The sequence below is a fragment of the Drosophila suzukii genome, chromosome 2R (assembly GCF_043229965.1).
Source record: "Drosophila suzukii chromosome 2R, CBGP_Dsuzu_IsoJpt1.0, whole genome shotgun sequence".
NCBI classification, from domain to species: Eukaryota; Metazoa; Arthropoda; class Insecta; order Diptera; family Drosophilidae; genus Drosophila; species Drosophila suzukii.
Window position 1 is genome coordinate 14818560 of NC_092081.1, and position 24408 is coordinate 14842967.

The following is a 24408-nucleotide window of genomic DNA, read 5'->3' on the forward strand; positions in this document are numbered from 1 at the left end:
GTCAAATAAACAAGACAAAACAATCCCAAGCCAAAGTAAATTAAAAGACTTCTGGTTTATATTTTAAACTAATTTTATATTTTATTTTGAATGTTTTGGAAATATATAATTTTAAACTAAAAACACTCACATTACAGTTATTGTAATTATACCTTTTATTTTTTGCAAGTTTCATTGCTTAAATAAAATTTAAAGTAATTCGGTTTGTTCTTTTTTGTTTCCTTTCTTATAAATGTCTTTTTTCGTCTCAAAAATTTTGTCTAAATGGCTTGTCATCCAAAAATTTACTTTACTTAAGAATTTTCTCTTCGTTTACGCTTTAGTTTAGTTTTGTGTAATAAATTTACGTTTTTTTTTAGTTTACCACATTTAGCAAAAACACACATTTTACACTAAAATTGTTTATACCTTTATTCATATATACCATATCTTTCCCCGACACTTTTCAGTCAAATATTTCTTGTTCAGTGTGGTAAAAAGTTGTATTCTAGCCATGTTCTTTGAGTATTTTGTAAGTTGTTCTTGTGTTTCCTTCCTGTTCTGCTCGCCGACTTTCTATTCCTTTTCTTTCTGATAAAATCATGAATACATCTACACGTACAGTAATATAGTTTTTGTTCATTTTGTTTTGTTAATATTTATAGACGTTTGTTTTTCCATATTTAAAACGATTTGCGTGAGAATGGTTTTTGTTTTTCGTGGGCATTGTGGGCGTGACTGCTGCTCCGAGGAGTAACTAAATCAACTAAAACTAAATTTATATTCACGTTAAAGCTTAAATGATAAGTAAGGCAAAGGGTTCGATGAGGTTCGCGTTTGCAGTTCATAAATTAATCCATAAACTAAGGTAACTAGACGACTAAATGCTAGGTGTAAAAAGATGGCAATCATTACTCGTAACTAAACTGAAGCTTTGTAAATGGCAAATTAAAGCTTTTACTTCACATTTCATTCAATCGAATACAAATACAAATGGAGGAAATCAGGGGCTGGGACACATTTGATAAATGCTCATTCCAGTTAAATTACTAAATAGTTAAATATCCGTATTTAAATGTTAATTGTGAGTGGGGTGTGTTTGTGAGATAGCTCACTTGTACAACTAAGATAATGAAATTCACTTGCAGTCGGCTGTAAAAGCGCTTTCGAGACCGTTCGCATGAATTGTGTTTGTTTGTTTTTAAGTATTTTTTTGTTTGTTTAAGAGAAATCATATTTCAGGTACATCACAACTTAAAATTTAAAAAATTAAATGCAATTTTTTAAATGATTTTCAATGTCAAATGCCTAATGCATTCCATATATGGCAAGCAAACATTTTCTAATTTTAAGCGAATAAAATAGAACCGAAACAACACGGCCACATTAACATTTTTCCGCCTGTCCCCGGCGAATCCTCTTCTGCAGAGCTGTCTGCAGCTTTTGTCTCCCAGTTGAGGAGGAGGATCCCTCCTGGCCATGTCGCCAGTACTTGTGTAGGGCCAGCGATCCCAGCGTGTGATAGTTGAAGCTGATGGAGCTGTTCTTTCGCGACTGGTTGCACTTGAGGCAACCCAAGCGCTGCCGCACCATGCGATTGAGGTACTTGTCCCTCAGTAGAGTGACCACCGCCTCGGGCGTCAGGCGGATCTTCTTGGGCTGCGCCTGCTTGCGCGAGCTAGACTTCTTGCTGAAGTCCAGCGGTGCAGCCAGATACTCCTGCTGGCTGGCCGCATCCGCCAGCAATGGCAACAGGGTGGCCAACTGGTTGAGGGATTTGCGGGAGGCATGCGAGGCGCTGTTACTGTGAGCCGGAGCCGCCTTCTTGGGACTTCGACGCGGTGTGCTGAGATCCAACTGGCGCTTGAGCAGAGATGTCACCGGCGGTGGTGGCTGGACTTTCGGTGCAATGGTCAGAGTAATATCCTCCTTGTTGCGCAGATACTCGATGTACTCCTCCGTTTCGCTGAGCAGACGACGCCGCTTGCTCGGCGAAAGGTTCTCAATGTCCAGTTCGGGGTGGCGTTGCTGCTGCTGACCCGTAGTCGTGGCCGTGGGCAAAGCTGCTGCTGCAGCGGCCAGCATCAGAGGCGTCTCCGCCGCGTAGTACTTGTTGATGATGTCTTTGACGTAGTTCTGAAACTGGGTGCCAATGCGATTGAGATTCTGGTACTCCATTTGGGTGAGAAACGGTGTCTGGCCGTTGTTGCCGCTGCCGCCGGGCGGCGATGTTGCTGCTGCAGCTGCAACACTCGCTGCTGCTGCTGCTGCTACTGCTCCTGGCGACTTGGTCTTGTTGTTCTCCTTGTCATCCTGGCGATGATGGTGAACGGCATTTCTGTGCGATGACTTGTCCTTGTAGTAGTTGTTGTTATTGCTGTTACTATTGTTGTTATTCAATTTGTACGCGGGAGACGATTTAATAAGCTGCAATCGCTGCTGCTGCTGGCTATGATGTTGCTGATGTGGCTGATGCTGCTGCTGGTTCTCTTGGTCCTCGTCGTTGTCGTTGTCGTTCTCGACCTTGATCTTCCGTTTGCTGGCCAGCAGCTCGATGGCCGTCTGCTCGTAGTTGGCCGCCTCTAGAAATGCCGTTGCCATCATCGCCTTGGTGGGCACCATGTCCTTGCCGTCCATCTCCTCCAGCTTGACGGCATGACGCGACAGCTTCAGCGGCGATGTGGCGCTCATGTTGAACTCATCGCCGGAGAAGCTCGACGAGGAGGCGGACGATGGTGTATTCTCGTCATCCTCGCCGGTGGAATGTTGTCGCGCCCGCATGCCGAACTTCTGGCGCTGGGAACCGGAAACGGAGCCGGCGGAACCGCCGCCCATGCTGCTCAGGCTGTATAGCAGTGCAGCAGCCTCTCGTGTCGTCCATTGCGAAGGCAGTTTATTGTTAAACAGGAGTTGATGATTGGCTGGTATTTTCAACTCGTGCACGCCTCCCGCCTTATGAAAATCCTGAGCGACCGAAGCGGTGTTGCGACTAATGGCGTCCATTTTCAGCAGACTGTAAGGATAAGCAAAGGAAAACGGGTTAGATTGTAAAAGAATTGATTACGATATTGGTGATTAAACAAAGGACAAATCAGGTGGCAAATAAACAGCAATTGGAGGTGAAAATCAGGGCAAAAACCAAAGATAAATTAGGAAACGATTTAGAGTTTTTCGGGCAATATTTACAAATTTGAAAAACCATGTTGACAGGAAATACATAAATCGAAACTCTTGAGGAAAATGCAACAACATTAAACAACAAACAGTGCGATATGATAAAGATAAAGTAAGGAAAAGTGAAATAAGCGGAGTAAAACTTTAAAATTATTGGAACAAACACAACACAACGATAGGTTAATAGTTATGTTTTAACAATAAAGTAATTAAAATGTATTAAGAAACAAAGGAACGGGTGAAAGGAACAACACAAGCGATCTTTTGCGGATATCTTTTCAAAGAAGGAATATCAAAAATTGTGGTAAAATAGAAAAACCAACTTAAACAGCACAAAATGTATAATGATATATCATATACAAAGTTAACAAAAACGAAACCGAAAAGAAACCGAGTGAAAACCAACGAAAACGCAATGGATCTGGGGTATATTGGTTATGCAAATACCGCGCATAGTCCTCCGGATCGCTGCCCTCGGCCTCGAGGTACTGAAACAATCGCTCCGAGCCGCGCTTCTGCGTGGCCGCATTCGGCAATCCGCCGGTGAGCAGATCGTGCGGCGGGATGAGCGACCCGTTGGCGCTCAGCCGCCAGCCGACCATCGATGAGGGATTCACGATGATCTCCTGGAGCGGTCCGCCTCCGGAAATGTTGCCGCTAATGCCACCGCCACCGCCGCCTCCGCCGCCGCCGGCCACGCCTTCATTGGTGGTGGTGGTGTAGATGGTCACGGCACCGCCGCCTCCATTCGCATTCCCCACATTGCCACTGGACGAGCTAACCGAAATGGTGGTGAAGTGGTGGTCGGTGGTGATGATGTGGAGATGTGGTGATCATGGTTGGGATGTCGTGGGAATCGAGAGTCGAGAGAACGAGAGAACGAGGGTAGTAACTAGAGTTAGGAACGTTGTGCGCGCTCGGTTTGGGTTTTTTTTTTGGTTTTTTGTTTTTGGGGATGTTGGTGTTGTTTGTTTTCGGGAGGGGTTTTTGGTTTGTTTTTTTTTTTTTTAATGGGGCAGGGCGGTCTGAGAATGTTACCCAAAAGCATTGCCGGCATAGGTGTTCAGCTGGTTGTTGGCCACCAGGCTGTTGCCAATGGTTCGCAGCACATTGAGGTTCTGGCTGTGGCTGTGGCTGTGGCCTCCGGCATTGGCATTGTTGTTGCCATTGCCATTGCCATTGCCGCCGCCGTTGCCGTTGCCGTTGCTATTGCCGTTGCTGCTGCCGCCGCTCTGGTTGCCGTTGCCGCTGCGCGCCGGCCGATTATCGTGCGGACTGATCAGATCAGGGTATATTTTGTCGGATATTTAGAGAACGTCCGGGGGTTTTGGGGGGTGGTGGCGAGAGAAGTGGGGCGAAAGAGAGTTCAAAAGCTGTTTAGAGTTTTTCGTAATTCCCGGGGCAAACGAGGGGACAGGCTAGATTCGGGCATCCGAAGCTCTGAATACCCTTGCAGATAAGGTAATCGGATTAAGTTCGAACTTGACAGAGCATAGTTTAGGATAGGAATAAAAAAGGTACGTTTCTATCTCCATTATAGTATAGAAATCTAAATTGATTGGTTCCTTTTTAAGCATAAAACTTTATAATATATATTCTTAGCGGACAAACGGAATCAATATCATAGTTTGCTACTTTTTCAAACCTTTTGTACAATTCCCTGCAAGGGTTAAGGAAGGGATCTCTATATAGTGGCGAATACTTACTGCACATCGCTCATGTGAGCCTGGTACTCCTCCTGCGTGTCCGCCAGATAGGAGCACTTGCTGCAGGCCCGCTTGTTGTGCACCTTGAGCACGTGGGTGGCCAGGCGCTCGGATCGCGCCGCCTTGTAATCGCAGAGCAGACAGACAAAGGGCTTTGTGTGCGTGTTGAGGTGCCGCTTGAGGCCCCACTTATCCGCTCCGGACCACGGGCAGTAGCAGCAGGTGAAGCGCTTCTCCCGCTTCGGTTTCAGCAGGCCAGAGTTGCTGCCACCGTTTCCGGTGCCGCCATGACTGCCACTGCTGCCGGAACTCGAACTGGCCACCGGTTGCTGCATCACGCCCACGTGCAGGGGCAAGACCACGCCGCCGCCATCGTCCAGTTTCTCCTGCTTGAGCTGGGCCAGCGGCATGTCCGTTGCCGAGGCAACCGCCTCGATCGTCTCCACGATGCTCATACTGGTCGAGGTGGGATGTCGTTGGGCCTCCAAGAAGGCGTTGTCTATGTTCACGCCTGCCGAGTTAATGGTCACGTTGCCGCGACCGCCGGAGTGATGAGATCCACTGCCCGAGGATCCGCTGCCCGAGGAGCCACTGCCCGCCGAGATATGTCGACGGGTCTTGTTGATGTCGTACTGCAGCTCGCGATGCATGCGTAGGAAGTGCTTCTTGACATGATCGGCTCGGTTGAACTGCTTGAGGCAGGCGTAGCACTGGAAGGGCTTCTCGTCCTTGTGGATGTTCTCGTGCCGAGTGTACAGATCCCGCCTGTCCGTGGAGTACGGACAGTGGGTGCAGGCGTACCGCTTCTGGATGTGCACACCATTCGCGGCAGCGGCGGCTGCTGCCGCTTGAGCGGCCTTCTTGCGACCGCCTCCTCCGCCGGAGGAACTGGTGCTGCCGCCACTACTGTTGCTGGGCGCTGAGGTGGGTGTGGATTGGGCCAGGTTCTGAGCCGCATTGGCCGATGTCGAGGGGCTGGCGTAGATCAACTCAGCCGCATGCTCCTGACGGTGTTTTCTAGAAGTAAATTGAAAAACTCCGGACTTAGTAACACTCTTTAACAAACATCAATCCTTTTTTAAGTAGAATAATCTGTCTGGTTTCTTACTTGGACTTGGGTGTGCTCTGATGCGGCTGTTGTTGCTGCTGCTGCTGTTGGTTGACGTGAGCGTAGCTCTGGAGCTTTCCGCCTGAGGTCCACTGTACGAGTTGGGGTTCCGCGGCCGCTGCCGCCACCAGACCCGATCCGTCCTGCGCCCAACGCTGCTGCTGTTCGCCGGCCTTGAGCAGACCCGCCTGGCCCGCTGCGAAGCCGTTCTGCATCAGAGCCGCCAGCCCGAAGGCGGTGCTCAGGTGATCCTCGGACTTAAAGCCACCGACGGCCGCCACACTGGGTGCCGGCACCACAGTCGCCCCACTGCTGGCCGTCACCACAACGGAGTTGCCCGACTCCGCTTGCTGCTGCTGCTGTTGTTGTTGCTGGATTACATTGGCCTGGGTGGTGGCCACGTTGTTGCCGGAGGCGCCTGGCGCACTGGACTCGTACTCAATGCTGGGCGCTGCCGAGCGATCGAGTTGTTGCTGAAGGGAGAAGAGAAGAGGGATTTAGTAAAATAACCATTTTTGGTATGACTAAAAAGTGTAGATAAAGGTAAAATTAAGATTTTTCTTACATTTCCCCACAAAATATTTGATTTAAACATAGGTCTTAAGCTTTATGGGGACTTGTCGATAAAACCTTTGAGTTTATTTTACAATCCTTTTTTAACTTACATATACTAAAATCAATCTATACTCTTAGGAACTCTTTTAAGTGATCTAAACATAGGTCCTGAGCTTTATAGGGTAATAGGGATTTGTATTTGCTAGCTTTTGAGTTAATTTTACAAACATTTTACAATGTATCTTAAAATCATTTTATATTCCTAGGCATTCTTTTGAGTGATTTTAACAAAGATCTTGAGATTTATAGGGTATTTATAAAGATTTGTATTTGAATCTTCTGAATTTATTTTAGAATCGTTCTACGTTCATCAATCAATCTATATTCTTAGGCATTCTTTTCAAATGAGGACAGCCCACTTACCAGGTTCGTGAAGGAGCGCTGCTCGCCCTCGGGCACCGCTGTTGGCCCGCTGGTGGCCACCTGAGCCACCGGCGTGCCGAGCGTGTGCAAACCGTTTCCGGTCTCCTCGCCGTACAATTTGCGTGTGATTTCCTTGAACATATCTTCGTATGTCGCCTCCACATTGGAGGATTGTCCGCTCGCTGCTGGATGGCCGCCGTTCACTGGTATTAGTGTGGCCATTGCAGGTGCTTCACGTTGCCGTCGGCCTTGGCTAGCGGGCGTGCTGCTGCTGCTGCTTTCAGGGGGCGGAGGCTGCTGCTCTTGCTGTTGCCTCCACGTCCACTCGCCGAGAACTACAAAATATCAGAGAGAGAGGGAACGGAAATACTTGAGTAAACGAGCAATACATTTTTCTTTGTATAATATTAAGCTCTTATCTTAAATATGATCTTATATCTTTCAACTTTCAAGAAATCACCCAAGATATCCAAATCAATAAGTTATTATTTCAAGATTATTTTTAAAAACACAAAAAACTGATAAGTCAGATCCGTTTTCTAAAACCAATATTACCTTGATAACAAATTTATATTTGGAAAGTTGGACCAGATAAGTTTCCTGCTCTATAAGGATTTCATATATTTAGAAACCTAAACGAACCTTGCGAAACGGACTTTGTGTAGAAAGGGGGCTTAGTAAGTTCATCTATCTTAGAGCCACATCCGGTACCGAAATACCCAGCGCCTCCCGTCGACAACGTCACTTGTGGGAAACGAGTGCTGACACATCCAACTCTGATTTAATGGGAAGCGGGGCGCAGTGGCGGGCGCAGAGGGGGTGGTACCGGTCTGCCTTGGGGGCGCTTGCGTGGGGGGTTTTGCTTTTGGTTTCGGTTGGGGATTGGGCTTGAACTCGGGCTTGGGTTTCGATTTGACGTCGGCACAGCATCGCTGAGTCAGCCAAACAGCGCTTTTGAGCGCGCTTTTTGTTTACGAATCTCCGATTTTTGGACCACCGATGTCGGGTGTCAGGTCACAAAAGTTGGGAAAACGTTTTGGTTCAAGTGGTTGTAAAAATTTAATATTTAAGAATGTTTTCAATTCCAACAAGGATTTGATTTTCAAGCATTCCTCAATCAAGAACAAATAAATAATGATACTGTAATAATATACATTTTTTGAGGAATTTTTGTTTGTTCTTAATACAAAATCCTGTAAAAGGTTACGTTTCTTGAAAACTATTATGTTTCAATCGAAGAAAATGTAATATCCCCTTATATAAATTAATGACCCAATAAAACATATAAATTTTACAAACTCATCGCCTGAACAAGTTATTTAATGCACGAAAACACTCACACACTCGGCTCTTTTTTGGGTTCCCAGCTGCATATATTAATAAATTTACCACCTTGACGTGCCCAACTAACGAACCAACCCAAAAACCCATTGATCGCCTTCCTCCCGACGGGTTTATCATCATCATCATCTTCATCACCGGCCCAGCATCATCCTCATAGAAAGACAAATTGCCAACGATCGAGGCAATTTTTTTGGCGGTGCTTTTGTTCTGCGGGCGGTGGGTGTGGGTTGTGCTAGATGTCCCTCCCTCTTTCATTGCACTGAGAAAAAGTCTGATCATATTTGCTTCTCAACATTTTTTCAAAGTCGTCATATTATTTTTATAGAGGTAATTTAAATACGAAAGGAAATACTAATCTTTAAAAGTTTCCAAATATTATATATTATAACTGGAATTTGGAATATTATACTCATCTTATTTATCAGATATCATGTACTGATAATTAAATTAATATTATTTTGTTTCAATACAAATTCAATAACTTAGTAATATAAACCTTGCAGATTTTTTCCTCAGTGCTAATTTTTCTTGGCCACATGTTGCTGCGCCCTGCTTTTTTTTTTAGAAGAAACGTTTTTCTGCCACTCTGTGGCGACAAAATCGACTGTTTGGTTTGCTGCTGGGCCCTGTGCACGTTCTATGGCCCAGCGCCAACGGCTGCGCCCACCCACACACCCAAACACCCACTGGTGTGGCCCCAAACCAAGTCGCCCCGCCACCAAGTCCCCAGACCAGACCACCACCCAAACACCCACACACCCATGACCGTTCCCAGTCCCGGTCCCGAGATCCGTTCCGATACGATCCGAACCGATCCAATCCGATCCGATCCACACAGCCTGTTTCTGTCTTCTCTTTTCAGTTCATATTTCGTATCTGAGTTTTGCATATTTGATTTTTATGCTTCGTGTGCTTTTTACAGTGGGGTGTTGCTGGTGTTTTCTGCCTCCATGGGGGCGTTTGTTGTTCTCCTTGTTGTTGTTGTTGGTGGTGGTGTTGCGTTCGTTGTTTGTTTAAGTTCGAGTGTTTCGGGAGGTCTGGGGGTCTGGGGCTCTGCGGTTCGGTTCGGTTCGGGGATCTCGGGGCGCTGCCCTAATCTGCTGGCCTGGCCTCACTCAGTTCTCTGCGTGTGGTTTTTCAAGCCAAGGGCATGTCTTTGTTGTTGCCGTTGTAGTGGTTGCCGCTTGACTTTGGCCACGCTCTCAAGATCATGCCGCACCATAACCTCCATTTCGTATATGGGGTTTCGAGAGGAAGGAAAGTGCAAGTGTGGGGTTGCAAACCAGTTTTGCACTACAAAGCGAAGGATAAGAAATTACTTCCCCTAGCTATAGCTATACCTAAATTATTACTCTAAATATACAGTATTTAGAACTAAGCACTTAGTTTTTATTATATAGCTAATTTTAAGTATTATTTTTTTTTGGAATAATACAAATTTATACTTAAAGAGTTTATTGCAATAAACCACTCTAGCTATGTCCATGTTTTTTAACAAAGATATTATAATAGTTCCTTATTTTCCATATCCAAACTCATCCTATTACTGGAGTGTTTTTTTAAAGCCGAGTCTGAAGTTTACCTTTTAGTTCCTCTTCAATATTTTACATTAAATTTATTTAGATTTTCATTAATACACTTAATAGTTTTAAGTTTACTATATTTTGAAAATAGAAATTACCGGAACCTTTAAACTTTACTGGTTCCATTTTTTCCACTAAGATCTAGTTAGTCGAGTATGGTTACTTTTCCAACCGCTCCCAAGATTTCTATCAATTTGCGCCACCCCACCGCCGCCCCCTGAATTTGATAAGCCGCCGACGAGGGGTCAACTGTTGTGGGCGAGACACAACACTATATAAAAAACACACAAAACAAAAAACAGCGGAAAGTGTCATGCGTTGCCAACAGCAAAAGCGCGCGTGTGGGTGCTGTGCCTCCCCCTTTTCTGCTTTTTCTGCTGCTGCTGCTGGCAGCAACAACAACATCCGCTTTGCTAATAACAGACGGCAGCAAAAAAAAAAAGCCAACAACAACGGGAGTGGGCTGAAAATGGGCGCGCAAGCCAGCAACAAAATCAATTTACAACAACAGAGGAGCAACAACAACAACAACACACCACGCGCACATCAGAACAGCGATCAGTCGACGTCGACGTCGGCAGCGCCGCGGGCAGCGCAGTCGACGCCAATTTGTGGTGGGTGTGCAAACAGACGCCAACTTGGGGGAGTTGTGAGAGCGAGAGAGCGAAACCGGTTGGGCAGCTGAAAAATGCCGGTTGGGGGAATTTTCGCTGCTTTGGCTCTCACGTAATAAGTGAGAGCGCGCTTGATCGACGTTTCTTCCTCTCTCCCGCCCTCTCTCCATTTCACTTGGCAGATGTCGCATTTTCGCAGATGCCGGGCAACTGTTAACGGTAAACGCATTATTGGCTCTCCCCCCTTTTTTTTTGGGGCTAGTGGGGTGTTTTTTGTTGTACCTTTTTTTTTGGGGGTTTTTTTGGTATATGCAATAATTATTTAAAGCCTAGGCTAATCAAAAGTTATTGCCTGTATTCGAGGGCGGTCATCAAAGTGCAAACTATAAAACACACAGATATACGCAGTTACAGTGGTGATTCACTAAATTGAATTGAGAGGAGATGTAGGGAGACATTTCTTAAATGTTATAACATTTAAAACTTTTTTGGGTACCTTTATACACTTTAGTAATTTTATAGGAAGATAAAATAAATGTTGTAAAATTATTATAAATATAACACACATACGTGAAGAACATGTGTTAGTTAAGCTTAGATTACTGAAAAGCTCATTATAATAAATATTGTTCAAAGAACTTCAATGATTCTAAAATAAGGTTTATCATTTTCATATATCAAATGATTAAGCAATTTTAAAAATTATGATTATTGATCAAATACTTAAATTTATGAGTTGGTTTTAAAAAATGCCCATATCTTTTGGATTTTTGGCAAGTTAGAGCTGCAGAAGTTGGCCTGTAGAGTTATACACACAACTTTTAACACCCGTGGGTTGGGCCAAGCGATCTGGCAATCTGGCGACCTGGCAGCTCAGGGTGAGCCACAACATTTACTTGTTGTTGCGGTGAAAGGCCACAAGCGCGACCGCAGAGGGGGGCGGTCCGGTGGGAGGGGGCCCACGGGATGGGGGCGGAGTACCAGCAGCGGTAGAAACAGCAGTGTGCGAAGCCACCAGCTAATGACATGTTAACGCCACAATCCCTCCGCTCGGCCACCCTCTTCCTCGTTACCCCCCTTGCCTTCCTTGGTAAACCCAACTTGGCGAGCGACCAGCACGCAGTTATTAAAAAACGCTTTGGCCGATGACGCACAGTGGGACGGGTGGAGCTGCACGGGGAAGTTATTCGCATCCCGGTGCAGCCGTCAATTATTCAATCGTTTGTTGGAAGTGGGAATTTTCCTGAAAACAATTAACATAAGTCAAAATCCTACGAACTGGGTTCGAATCGCAAGTGCAATTATAGATGTTCAACTGTTTAGAACTCATTTTATTGCAACCATTCTAAGGAATTTTATTTAAGACTCAGTCAATTAAGGAAACAACTAAAAAAAATGTTTTTTTTTAATGTTTTGGTTAAGTCGTAGGAAACAACAAAAGTATTTCCGCATGAACTAGAATTTTGTAATATATCAAAGCAAGTGTAGAAAATGGGGCTTAAATTAATAAAGTATAATTCAGAATTTGCAACGGAAGAAAACCACCCACTGTGCCATTAGTATTTGGCAGCAACAACTAATCATCCAAGTGGGTGGGTGTCTGGCAACATGGCACCACCACATATCCAACTGACCGCAGCTGTCCCAATGATCCAACCGATTCCACCGACAACGGAATAAAATCGAAGATTTTATATGCGAGCCAAATTAACACCGAACAGCAAAGGCCCCAACAAAAGCTAAAGCCACGGCGACGGCCAACGGTATTCTCACTGTTTATTTCAGCTTCCCTCACCTTCCAATGCCTTCCAACGCCCACAATCTCAAAAGTCGACGGCGACAGCGACGCAGGCGCAGCTGGGTGGGTAAAATTGGATGGGGTGGGGGTTACGAGGGGTGGCGAGTGGGTGGGTCTCTGGGATGAGGCGAGGTGAGCTAAGCATGTGTGGGCCGCAGCTGTTGTCATCGATTGCATTCGTTGGCCAATTCGATGCGTGGGTCAATGTTTCTTTTCCACGTTTATATTATTTTCTAAGGGGAGGTTCAAGCTTACAAAATAATTTTTAAAACAACTGCATTATCTGTTCCTTGCTGTAAAACTTTAAGACTATTTGTGTCGGTCAGTAAACCTATAATCTCCAACTCATCTTGCTTTCTAAAAAAAACCCATAACTCATCAGTTGTTAAAGTGTCATAGTAAGCAACGTCATTAGTACTGCCAGGGCTCAAATATCACTATTAAAATCTCAGTTAGATTCCTAGTACTGACTTGATTTTGGTCATTTCTATCAGATATATTTCGATTTGGTGTCAGTAGGTCGAAGTAGGATGTGTTTACATCAGAATGAAATCTATTTCTAAACCTTAAAACCTTTAAGTTAAGATATACCTGCATTCTGCATATAATACTATGTTCTTGAACCCACAACCCCCTATAGTATTTCAACAAATGCCTTCACATCGCCCCCTTTAGAAATTGAATTGTATCTTAAAGGAGCACGTTTTCCTCAACACTTCCTTTCCCATTCCCATGGTGGCATATCCTTGGGTTAATGGGGCTACCGGCAAACAAAGGACAGCAGCTATAGCGACATGTATATGGGCGGCAGGTGGTACTTTTTGTGGCCACGATGCGATGATGGCAGCTGCTGCGCTGTTTCTTCTTTATTTTTCTTTTTTTTTTTTGGCGTCTTCTCTTTGAGCTTGTTTTTAGGTTTTTGAGGCGGATGGCCAAGCCAGCAGACAACAAAAGCAATTTGCTTTCGGCCCAAAGTCTTCGGAGCTGGTTTCTTTGGTTGCTTCATTCCAATTTTTTGGGTGGTTCATCTGTGCTGGTGGTGGGCGTTCGACGGCTTCAAGGGCAGGCCCAGAAACGAGTCAGCGACCATAGCTTTTGGCTATGATTGCCCGCCTTTACCTTCTCCTCATCTTTTGCGGCGGCGGCGGCGGCAGCTGTTGGCAGGTGCGCGCCCTCATAAAATGGCCAGCAAGCCAGCAAAAAAAAAATGTAAAGAAAAAGAAAACACATTCACAAGATACAGAAATGCAGGCGCAGACGTTGCACATGTTCGTCGGTCCTTCGTCTTGAGGACGGGGTCCTGAGACCTAAGTCCGAGCCGTGTCAGTTGCACCCTCCCTGATCTTGCTTCTGCTCCTTTTCTGGTGAAATCTTTGCCGCATGCAACATGTGCTCGGTGTCCGATCATCCATGGGGTAGCAATTTGTGCCATGTTTTCCATTCCCTTTTTAGGGGTGGTTTCTCGTCTTTCTCAACTGCAATCCCAACCGACAACCTGCTGCCCAGAGTAGAGATCACTTTTAGGGTTGCCCCGTTGGGCTGCAGGTTGCAGCTGCCATTTGCCGCCGGTGGTTGGGGTGGTCGAGGGGATGGTTTCGGCGGGGTGGAGTGGGGTTTAAGTGCCGATCCTGTTGCTTTTGTTGCGGACCAACGGATGCGATCCTCGAGAGGAGGAGGAGGAGAAGGAGGTTCCAGAATACATACATTCGAGCATGATAAATGGATTTGTGTTCGGAATTTTGAGAGTGGTAATGCATTTATGTGTGACTTTCTAGTTGATGTTACACGTAAATAAGATATCAATTATTATATCATTCTACATTCCTTCAAAAAACTTAATTTCCAACAATCTGTACACGGGTTTCATTCATGACACACAATCGTTCATAGATGAGAGATCCCGATCCCGATCTTTATAGGGCTCCTACGTACTCCCTCCCCTTTCTGGAATGGCGATCGGGTTGAAAGCTTTAGCTCGTCGTCAGCAAATGACTGCGCTTCCTTCGCCCCAAAGCCATTTGGGTTTCGTGTTGTACTCTTTGGGTTATCATATGAACAAATGGATTTCCGAGAAACCACCTACCTACACACGAGAAATGCCACAGCCCAAGCTGCCGCCACCATCATCATCCCATATCCCATCCCATCCCATGCCATGCCATACCATACCATAACCGTACCATCCCAATCCATGGGCCAGCCTATCCGTATACATGTACAACACATATAACCAAGACAACCCAACCCAAAACTGAAAACCCCGCGCTGAAATGTTGACGCTGGACGCCTCTTGAGAGCCACAACAACAACCACATGCACAGCAGCAGGCAATCAGAAGAGCAGTGTGGGTGGGGGAGGAGTACGGCTACGGGTACCAGGAGGTAGAAGTGGGAGGTGGAGGTGAGGAGACAGACCCAGACCCATAATGAAATTTCACAACAACCTTCAAGCAGACATCGTCGCCGTCTGTCGTGCTCTTCCTCTTTGCCACCATCATTTTCTGTTTTTTTTTCCATTTTTTGGTTGGTTTCGTTGAATATTGAAAAACGGTCGAAACGGTTGGGGTTTTTTAGGCAAATTGTAGTAGGAGGAGTGGTTGGTTGGTGGTGGTGGTGGTGCCATAGAATGAGCCAGCGAAACGGAGATAATGATGATCGCCGGGCACAAAAGCAAAAACAAGACCAACCAAAACTCAAGTCGCCCAAAAGATTTTCGGGCCGAGTTTTGGGCCAACAAAAGAAATGAAGAAGATGTGAGTAAGTCTACCAAATCCCCCTCCACCCTGGTATTCTTCATCCTACTCCCCCCTCAAATACACCCCACCCACAAAGCGAACAAAGAAGCGAGAGATGCGAGATGTACACATAAGAAATGGAATGGGTCCTACGCAATGGGGTGGCTGTGCTGCGAAAGGGGACGAACTCTCCGATTCCGTCTCCGACTCCGATGCCGAATCCAAATCGAACTGACTGACGCCAACAGGTAAAAAGTAGAAACCTTGAAAGCCGCAAAACAAACAGCTGCTGTAGAGAGCGGGAGGGAGAAAACAGGTAAGCGAGGACCGAGAGGGCAGGTAACTTTCGGGATCGGGGCCTTTTGGCCAGGGGGCGGGTGTAACAGGAAATTCCTATGTGATTTTCGGTGAGATTGCTGCTCAAGCTGCCCTCTGCCAACTGGGGTCGCCTCATCATCGAATCGAATGGGATATAGGTTCGGTTTAGGGATCGGGATCTGGATCGGTGCAGCGCAACAACCCTCTCTGCGACATGGGCAGGTACCATCATCGCCGCCGCAACCCCTCTTTCTCCCTCCTGTGGGCTGCATAAAATTGCTCTACCACCGACGACGGGAAGTGCGTAATTTATTTTTGCCCTTTTTTTGGGGTCGCTTTTTTTTCCATGGGAATGTCGAAGTTGAGCGGCGGGGGGAGGAAGCCAAGCGTGGGTTGGCAGTAAAAGAATAGGGGGTCGGGGTAAGATGTCAGATGACTCGATGACAGTCGAGTTCCAGTAATTTCTGAACTCAAACACTATCAACAAGTATTTTTTTCTTTGATTTTCCAGAAAGTGGGATTTCATGCACTCTTTGAAATTTTACAGAATTTTATCTATGAAAACTCTGACTAAGATCATAATATTCAAAACATTTGGTTTTTTTAAAAAAAGTTTTTATATTTAATTTTTTGTGATACGTATTTATCACTTTTTTTTATATACCAGTAATATTTGCATTGATAAGTGTGAAAAACAACTTAGTCCAGAATATTTTATAGAGATCGTACTGTAAGTGATTTTCCCCTAAGGGAATGTGAACTTTTCCTACGGCAACCCTTTTCCCAACCGATCGTTCCAATGACAACTCCTTGGAAGGCGAGCCAACAACGAAGATGAGTCCATAATAAACAAGCAAATAATAGAGGGCGACTGTCAGTGGGGGCGGCAACTCAGCGAAGAGGGGCAGAAGCAAGGAGGGCGGGGGAAGAAGAAAGAGGAGGCGGAGTAAGTTGAATGCAAAAGTTGCTATCGATGGGTGGGTGTAAAAAATTCATCAGAATGCAAAGGAGAGTGTGGGAGAGGCAGACGAAGTGATAAAGCAGCGGGACAGGGAGAGGGCGAAAGCCACGCCAAAATGAGAACCTACAAGAAATCACCATTTGAAACAGCGGGCGTCGCGACGGTCAGTCGCCTCCCTCCACTCCCCTCTCTTCTTTTTCCACCTCCTGCGCAACAGGGTGAAAGGGAAAGGAAGAGGAACATGTGACAAAGCAGAACGAATAGAGGAGGAGAGAGCATGTGAGTAGGCGGCTTTCCAAGGCAGGCCAGATTTCTCAGAGTGCGAGTGTGTCTGTGTGCGAAGATGATAAGCAGCGGCTGCAAAGAAAGTAGGATAATGAGGAAGGCGGCAGCGGAGTAGGAGGCGCGGGAGGAGGGGGAGTAGGAGCAAGGATTGGTGGTGGGTTTGGGTTTCTTTCGATTTCTTTTCTTTTTTGAGCCCCTTGCGGCGTCGCGTTTGGAATCTTTTGTCTCTTTTTCGGGAAAGGGGTGCCCACCGCTTTTTTCCTCTTCGTTTTTTTGTGGGGCGTTGGAGAGGCTGTTTTTTTTTCGGTTTATAATTGGAAATTGGGTAACCGGTTCTGGGCCTAGCTACCTGTGGGTTGTTGGGCTTGTCTCTGCACACGGCCTTCGAGCTGATTTTTCGATGGCTCGCAGATTGTGTGGGTTCGGTTTTGAGTTTTGGGTCTGGCTAATTAATTATATGCACCAAAGTTCCTGGTAAATAATTATTCCCATCTCATTTAAGAGTTAAAAACAATCATATTATACCTTTTTATGTTGGAACACTTTTAGTTGCTTCCAGTTGGCCCTCTGGCCATAGCTCTCCCTTTCAGATTTTTGCCTTCCAGCCGGCTTGTGTTTACTTCGCGGGACAACAGTTACTAATTTCTTCACAATTTGTTCACTTCTGTGTAAATACAGCCGATATGCCGATATACAACTGAAATGCAAGCACGCACAATCAGCGGGGTTTTTCTATATTTTTTTTAAAATAAGAACTTGTGCCAAAATTTGCAGGAAACCACGCGTTGCAATGTTTCGAATGCCGCACAAAGTCAGTTTCCAAGCACGAAGAGAGAGAAGCGAGAACGAGCGAACCGAACACCACGAGAAATTCCAACAGACTGAGAGAGATGGCGATGACGCGCAGCGTCGGGCGCTCTGCTCGGCTCTGCCGGCAATGCCGACGCACAAAGCAGCGCACAGTGGGGCGAATGCCACTAGTGGAGGGCTTGTTTCCCTGAATGCATTATAATAACTTTGCTCGAGTTTAATCGGCTTAATAATTTATTAATAATTAGTTGTAAAATAGAGTAGCTACTAGTATTCTAAACTGTCTGTTTCAATGTTGCTAGTTGGAGACATATGAGCTTGCATTTGTACAATCCCTGCTTAGCAAAACCGCAGAAACTTAATTAAAACTTGATTCAAACTGTTACTTTTGAGTTTTAAAACTTATAAATGCTCATTTTAAAATGTAATCACCACGTTTTCTTAATATATTAATTTTATTTTCTAAATTTGATTTATTTCTTTTGTTTTACGATAACCGTGTTCAAGTGCAAAATATTTGATGCAAAACATCTAAATTTTGACCCACTGTGCAAGTGGCCACCTTACAAGCGAATGATCGCATAAAAGAGAAATTGCAACAAACAAGCGGCGCGACGGCGTCAGCAGAGGCGTCGACAGAGGTCCCGGCAGCGTGGCAAGGCAAGCCACCCGCTCATTGAAGTCATTTGTTGTTGCTTCTGCTCCCTCTCTTCCACTTTTCAGTTATTGTGTGTGGGCCGGCGACGCACAGTGGGAGTTGTCAAAAAATTAACAAAGAATGATTTTTAAAAATTATTTAATAAATGAAAAATTATTTATAAATTTCTGTTTAAAATATATAATAACATTATTTTTAAACAAAAGTTGGTGTAAAGTCACTTGTAAAATAACATTGTTTAACAAATATGTTTAACAAATATGTTGAAACTTGAAACGAATAGCTCGTTAAAAATATAGCATTGTAATACTATTATTTGTTGTGTACTTAACCTTATTATAAGCAAGAACTACAAAATCAAACAGCAGGAAGTGGTGTTATTAGAACCCGAACACAGTCTGACAGGAAGGGAACATTGAAATTCCTTAAAGTCGCCCACTGTGCGACAGCGAGCAGAGAGCGAGAGTGGGAGTAGAAAACGGAATGGGAGAGGGGGGTGAAGAGCGGATCTCCGCGTAGGGTGGTTCAGAGTAGAATTTTCGGACCAGGTCAGTTTGCGTTTGCGACGGCGCAACTTGATTTCGCTGTTGTTGTTGCTGGCTTACGTTTTTTATGCGCCGCTCGGGTTGGTAATGATCTTCGTGCATGTGGGTTGCTATCGTTGTTGTTTTTCTTGTTGCTGTTGTTGTCGGTGGAGGAGGAGGAGGAGGAGGCGACTGCGACTGTTGCGTTCATTAGCGGGGCTGAGGCTTTTTTGGGTTTGTTATATGGTATATGGCCAGAAGGAGGGCGTGCGATACATGGTCCAGGTAGACACATAACGAAGATACAGTCTAACTCCCACAACCCGGATTTTAACTAATTGAAAATGTTTCAAAAGACTAATTTCTTGTTAATTAAATCGAAACCAAGTCAAAGCTGTAACTTTCAATCAAAACTTTTTTTACCACTTGAGACCTATTTATTTCGAGTTGAGAGTTACAGCTGTTTCATATGCTTAAAACCATTTTCAGTTTATGCATTAAATTTAAAAAAAATTATATTATCCCCAAAATAAAAAAACGAAAATGTTTTTGCAAATCATCAACTTTTGAGGTCTTACTGTATTTATAAACACATTCACCCACATGACAGACTCAATTGGGTGGCTTTGCCCGTCGATTTTTGGCGTGGGCCGATTTTTAGCAGCATTCGATTTCGGGTTCAAGACTTGCCATTCAACCTTTGCTTGTCTGGCCTATAAATTTGTACTATCTCTGGTACAATTGCCATGCAAATATGCATGACTCATAAATGGGAAACTCCCGGTGCAACAACAACGTCAACTATATAAAGTCAATGAAATTGAAAGTTAAAGGCAATCAATGGACTCTAGTGCATCTTCGTCGCCAAGTTGTTGTTGGTTCAGCAGGTTGCGATGACGCTGATTTTGATCGAACAACTCTTGTATATCCCAAAAGAAAAACAACGCCAACGATGTGTGGTTGCAAAAGTGCATATAGGGCCATAAGGTGAAGAAGATACTTTTGGTCAGATAGACCTGGAAATGCGCTGAAGTAAGGAAGTAAACAAAGAAATTGAAATTGGTATTGAAACGGTCCTAGGGGAATTTCCGTCAAGTTTGAGTTTATTAATCACTTTCATTATATAACTTTAATTATAAAATGTTATGCTAAAAAAATCCTAGTTTTAATTTCAGAGCAAATTAAAAAAGGTTGTTTTAAGTAAAGATCACTTAGATAGGTTTAAATTAAAGAAAACATTTCATTTATTTTTAACAAAATTTCGAAAAAAGCCTAGAATACTTTTGCAAAAACCTTTAATTGACGAGCAATGTGGATTTTAAAGTCAAGGAGTTTCAGATCCAGATAGCCATTTCTTCTGTGCAACAAACATGCCGTATTTGTAGGGCAACTGCAAACAGGTTAACCCTCGATATGGAGCACCCTACTTTGCCTTCATTGCGACTCAAGTGGAAGTGGCTGGCCAAAGCGATGATGATGGTGATGATAATGATGATCACGGATAAAGGAGCTGCCTGGGGACTGGAACCGGTTCGCTAGCAGCCGTCACTGACCAACATGTGGGCCACCTCGAATCCCCCTGAGAGGTTCTTTCGGAGGCAGAGCTCCCTGGGCCTGGGTGGACCCGTTAGTCCATCCTTGGACCGGTGCAAGCTGTGATATAACCAACGATCCCCGTAATGAGCCAGGCCAATTACAGCAGCACATGGCTTCCTACGGCCACCAAAACCTGTTGCCCCTGAAGACGAAGCCCTTCTTCGCATTTTGGAGAAAGTCTCATCGCTGGAACAGGGCTTCTCATTTTGGGCGCCACTTGTAAAGAGGAAATCTGCCTGCCCCTTCTCAAAGGGGTCGAAACTCTTGCACTTTGTCACGTCTCATTTAACTTAGGGACCCCGGGGTGGTTGTGCGATCGCTGGTTCCCACTGCAGAGCTCTCTCCCACCCTCTATAAACGAATACTATCCCACATCCAAAATGCACAGGGAAAAATAAGATGTCGTGTTAACACAGAACATTTGCATATGCATAGTTTGTATAAATATGAAATGTGTTTTACAAAAACGTTTTTGAATAGACATAAAAGGGTGTCGCAAAAATCTCTTTGAACAAAATTAGGGGGAAACTTAGGTTTATGCTTCAGTACATTTCCCAGGAATTTCGACAGAAGAGATTTCTGTGGAAGCTTTACTTATTGGTTCATAAACTAAGAATATTTAATTACTTTAAATTTTATGTCCAACTCAATATATTTCTTATATTGTTTACAAATTCAGTCAATTTTTAACATAGTTTTATTTAAACCATTGATCAAGCAATATTGTTTTTCTCTGTATGGAGACACCCCTTGGAGAGTGGGCGTGGGACACGGCCACGCATGCGCAACTCCCTCCGAACTCCCAACTTCAATCCGCTTTGTCTGAGTGGGTGGGTAGTGTAAATGTGTGTGTTTTCGAGTCTGGGTTTGTTTCAGCACTGGGTTGGGTACAGTCTCCGCTTGGCTTGCCTTGCGGTCGGGTGAGTCACTGGGTCTTGGCCCCTGGGTGATTTTTTCATCATCATCATCGGCGTGGGGAGTGTGAATGAAATGAAGTCAACAGGAAATAGTCAGTTTGTGGCTAAGAATAAATGCAAACGATCGCTACGTTGATTTTATAATACTTTATTTGGGTTCTATTCTTAATAATGAATTCAAAGTTTTTAAAACAAGTAACACCGTGGATGTGGCTGTTATAAATGCATTATATTTAAATTAAGTTAAGGCTAAAAGGTTATAAAATCTATAACATATTCGGAAAGAATTTGTAATAAGTTGTTTTAGTTCAAAGATATACATAGGCACATATTTAAGCTTATAGGGCTAACATAGTTTTTAATGTCTGACTTCAGTTAGAATGCTATATAGTTTGTATCTATTTTCCATCGTAATCGTTCCAATCTGAAAGAATGTGCATTGCATTTCTTGGCAGTTTCCATTGATTTTCCTCGCTAAACTCGAGCTTAAAATCAATTTTTGTCGTCAAGTAAAAAGCAATTAAGCTGTCAGTCTATGTAAGCAGTTTCAAATACACAACTAATTTCTATATATAATCCATGGAGACGCCATCAAACAAAATTCCGTTGCCGGTATTCCCCCTACTCCGTACATAGAATTTATTTATATAGGCTTAATCCCGGGCAAACGCAATTCGAGTGCATACAAATTGCATTTTCCATATAATATATAAATGTATAATTTATGTGCGTGTGAATATATTGTTTTATATATATACATGAATAAAATGCACTTGAATGCAGTTATTTGCATTCTGCAGCAGACATTGCCACCCACAAATTTTCACCATATTGCCCCTGGCAACAAAAAACCACACATTTTTAGTTTCCATTTGAAGCACCATTCCACAATCGGAATTCGTCAAAGGCAAAATAATCAAATACAAATTATATAATGCATACATATATATGTATATGCAGTCGCATATGTTGCATAAAAACCAAAACCCCAAAAAACCATATGCAAAACCCCCAACCCCCCATAAAATCGAAACGAAAATGCAGCTCTCTCTTTGGAGAGAGCGCAAGCCTGTGCCGTTATTTTCCCACACAGAGAGAGAGAGCGCGAGAGTGAACGAACGGAAGTTGAACTCTCGAAAGTGCAACACAATTCCTTTGCACTTTTTTGATAGGGGGTGTGGGTCGTTTTTTGGGGTGGTGGGTTCGGTGGGGGTGGGTGAATATAACAAAAATTGTTATAGACACAAAATTTATGATGTGCTCCGGCTGGGAAAAACAACCACCCACCCAGAAGCGAGAAACCCAAAAAGGGGGGAGGGCGCCAGTTAGTTTTCAAATGCCAAAACAGTTGAGCTATTGTCGCGAGAGCGGGATAGTAATACCCTTCAAATAGAGAGAGAGAGGGTGGGTTTTGTGCATTGTTTGGGGGTTGCTATACCGTTGCATAGAGCGCCTGCTCCACACACCAATACCATTTGTTTTTATTCCTCTGTGTGCGTGTGTTTGTGTGAAGTATTGATGATGGAAAAATAGAAGTTGGCGCTTTTTAGTTGGGGGTTGCTGCCCCCAGTGGGGTGTTTCTCTGGAAAAAGTGCATACCGAAAAAGATACGCACACACACACACTCACACACACACACAACGCATTGCGGAAAAATCAATAAATCACTTGACTGCGAAAATATTTCCAAAGCTACCCATGAAAATCAATTAGTAGATAGTTTTCTGTGATTAGTTTTTACAGATTAATCTGGAACTTACCAACATGTTAGCGGAGATTTTTGCAGCCAGCCCCGAAGTATGCAACACTTTAACGCCTCTTTTCACAGGGCACACTGTTTGATTGATTTGTTTTTCTTTTCCGATGGAAATTAAATTACTTCACTGATTTGCTAAATTAATTCTTAGATGCACTTTTTGCGGTTTTCCGTTTTACCGTTAGCAGACCGCGTTTCACAACTAACCTCATCAACACTCACACACCGAATGAGATTTCGTGACTGAATGAATGGTCGCGGAGGAGCGGCTCCTACGGCGATTCTCCGCCACCCACTTTTCGGGGGTGGCTGGGCGGTTAGGGAGGAAAATATATCCTGTCCCTCCCCTTGCCTTTTTTGCCGAGTAAATATGTTGTAATATGTAGTGCTGTTGTTGCGCCTGCGATGCGTTGCTTAGTTTGCTGTTGTTGTCGCACCGATTGCCTTTCGCGTAATAATAATACCGCTCCGACGTTGTGCAATTGTGGGAAAAGCTTCCTGTCTGCGCCGCCCTGCCTCTTCTTCTTCTTCTTCTTCCGCCTCTCCGCTTTCCACAATTACAAAAAGCGCGCGCATTCCGCAACGCTCCCACGCATAACAAGTGAGTCTTCGGCTCTCTTTGGCCACTCTCTCTTCCGGATTTCTGGCTCTCCGGCTAGTTGACTCATCCCCTGGCGGCCATGTTTATTTACAAAAAGTTTAACGGCATTCGTCGGCCATGTGTGAGGTCCTTGCGACTTTTTAGGACGCTTTAGCATTGTGAGTACTATGAAATGTTACGATTATTTAGTATATTTATTTTTTATTTTAGTATATTTATTTTGTGTGGATACCTGAAAAAGGAAAACACGTTATTCGTTTTAGTGTTGCCGAATGTTTGAAACCATAACGCATGTACTACGCCACTACTGTCAATCAGGTGTTAATAGTAAAATATGTAATAGTAATATCACCATTTATGTATCATTTATTGTCTATTATCACAGAGTGGTCAGCGACCAAATTCCGCTTTACTGACTATTTCTCCCATAAGATATACACGTGCTAGAAAGAGAAGGGAAAGGGTCTACAACTCGCTTCAGCGGAAAATGAAACCGCACACACAAATCGATTCAGTATTTTAGTGTTTTTATTCAGTATTTTTTACCAGCTCAGGTGATTTTTGTACTTGGCGATACGGGATTTTTTTTTGCGCAGCAAAAACATTTGGACTGGAAAGGCGCCCATATAAGAACATTTTTGTTGGTGCAGGAACAATGAGTCTTCCAAAGGCTTAGAACTCAGTTTAAAAATAAATATTGCTATGCTTTTTAAAGAAAAAAACCAATCATAAGCTTATGTCCATCCTGGCAAGTCCTGGCACCTGTTGTACCAACATGTTCATTATTTATCTAAATAAAAAGCCATTTGAAGGCGCATCCTCATCCCAAAATTGTGGCTTACAAAATGTATGTGGTCCAAAAACTGTATGCGGGGAAGGTGCTATTAATACTAAATAAGGTTTAAGCGGTTTTAATTTGTGAAAATTCTCGTGGCGTTACTGTTTGCTCACAAAAGACCCTGTT

General features: G+C 44.1%; 1 protein-coding gene across 7 annotated transcripts; it reads right to left on the minus strand.

Moving 5' to 3' along the window:
- Positions 1-55: 55 nt before the first annotated feature.
- On the minus strand, positions 56-23190 carry chn (zinc finger transcriptional factor charlatan). 7 transcript variants are annotated; one of them, XM_036813065.3, is made up of 7 exons: positions 22848-23190; positions 6946-7280; positions 5968-6440; positions 4860-5876; positions 4192-4428; positions 3601-3930; positions 56-2992 (listed from the first exon to the last, which is right to left on the minus strand). In XM_036813065.3, the coding sequence occupies exons 2-7, from the start codon at positions 7165-7167 to the stop codon at positions 1366-1368; spliced, it is 3906 nt and encodes a 1301-aa protein (XP_036668960.3). In that variant the 5' UTR covers positions 7168-7280; positions 22848-23190; the 3' UTR covers positions 56-1365. The 7 variants fall into 7 exon arrangements, with proteins under 7 accessions (XP_036668960.3, XP_036668962.3, XP_036668959.3 ...); XM_036813067.3 differs by lacking the exon at positions 22848-23190 and adding an exon at positions 17108-17468 and having other exon boundaries at positions 3601-3921; XM_036813064.3 differs by lacking the exon at positions 22848-23190 and adding an exon at positions 17108-17468.
- Positions 23191-24408: the final 1218 nt, after the last annotated feature.

What these genes read in the sequence shown, in the direction of transcription:
- chn (XM_036813065.3), bottom strand. Translation starts at nt 7,167, where the DNA reads ATGGCCACACTAATACCAGTGAACGGCGGCCATCCAGCAGCGAGCGGA. An exon ending in CAGAGCACACCCAAGTCCAA is followed by an intron (nt 5,877 to 5,967) that starts GTAAGAAACCAG and finishes ATTTACTTCTAG; the next exon opens with AAAACACCGTCAGGAGCATG. An exon ending in TATGCCGGCAATGCTTTTGG is followed by an intron (nt 3,931 to 4,191) that starts GTAACATTCTCA and finishes CATTTCGGTTAG; the next exon opens with CTCGTCCAGTGGCAATGTGG.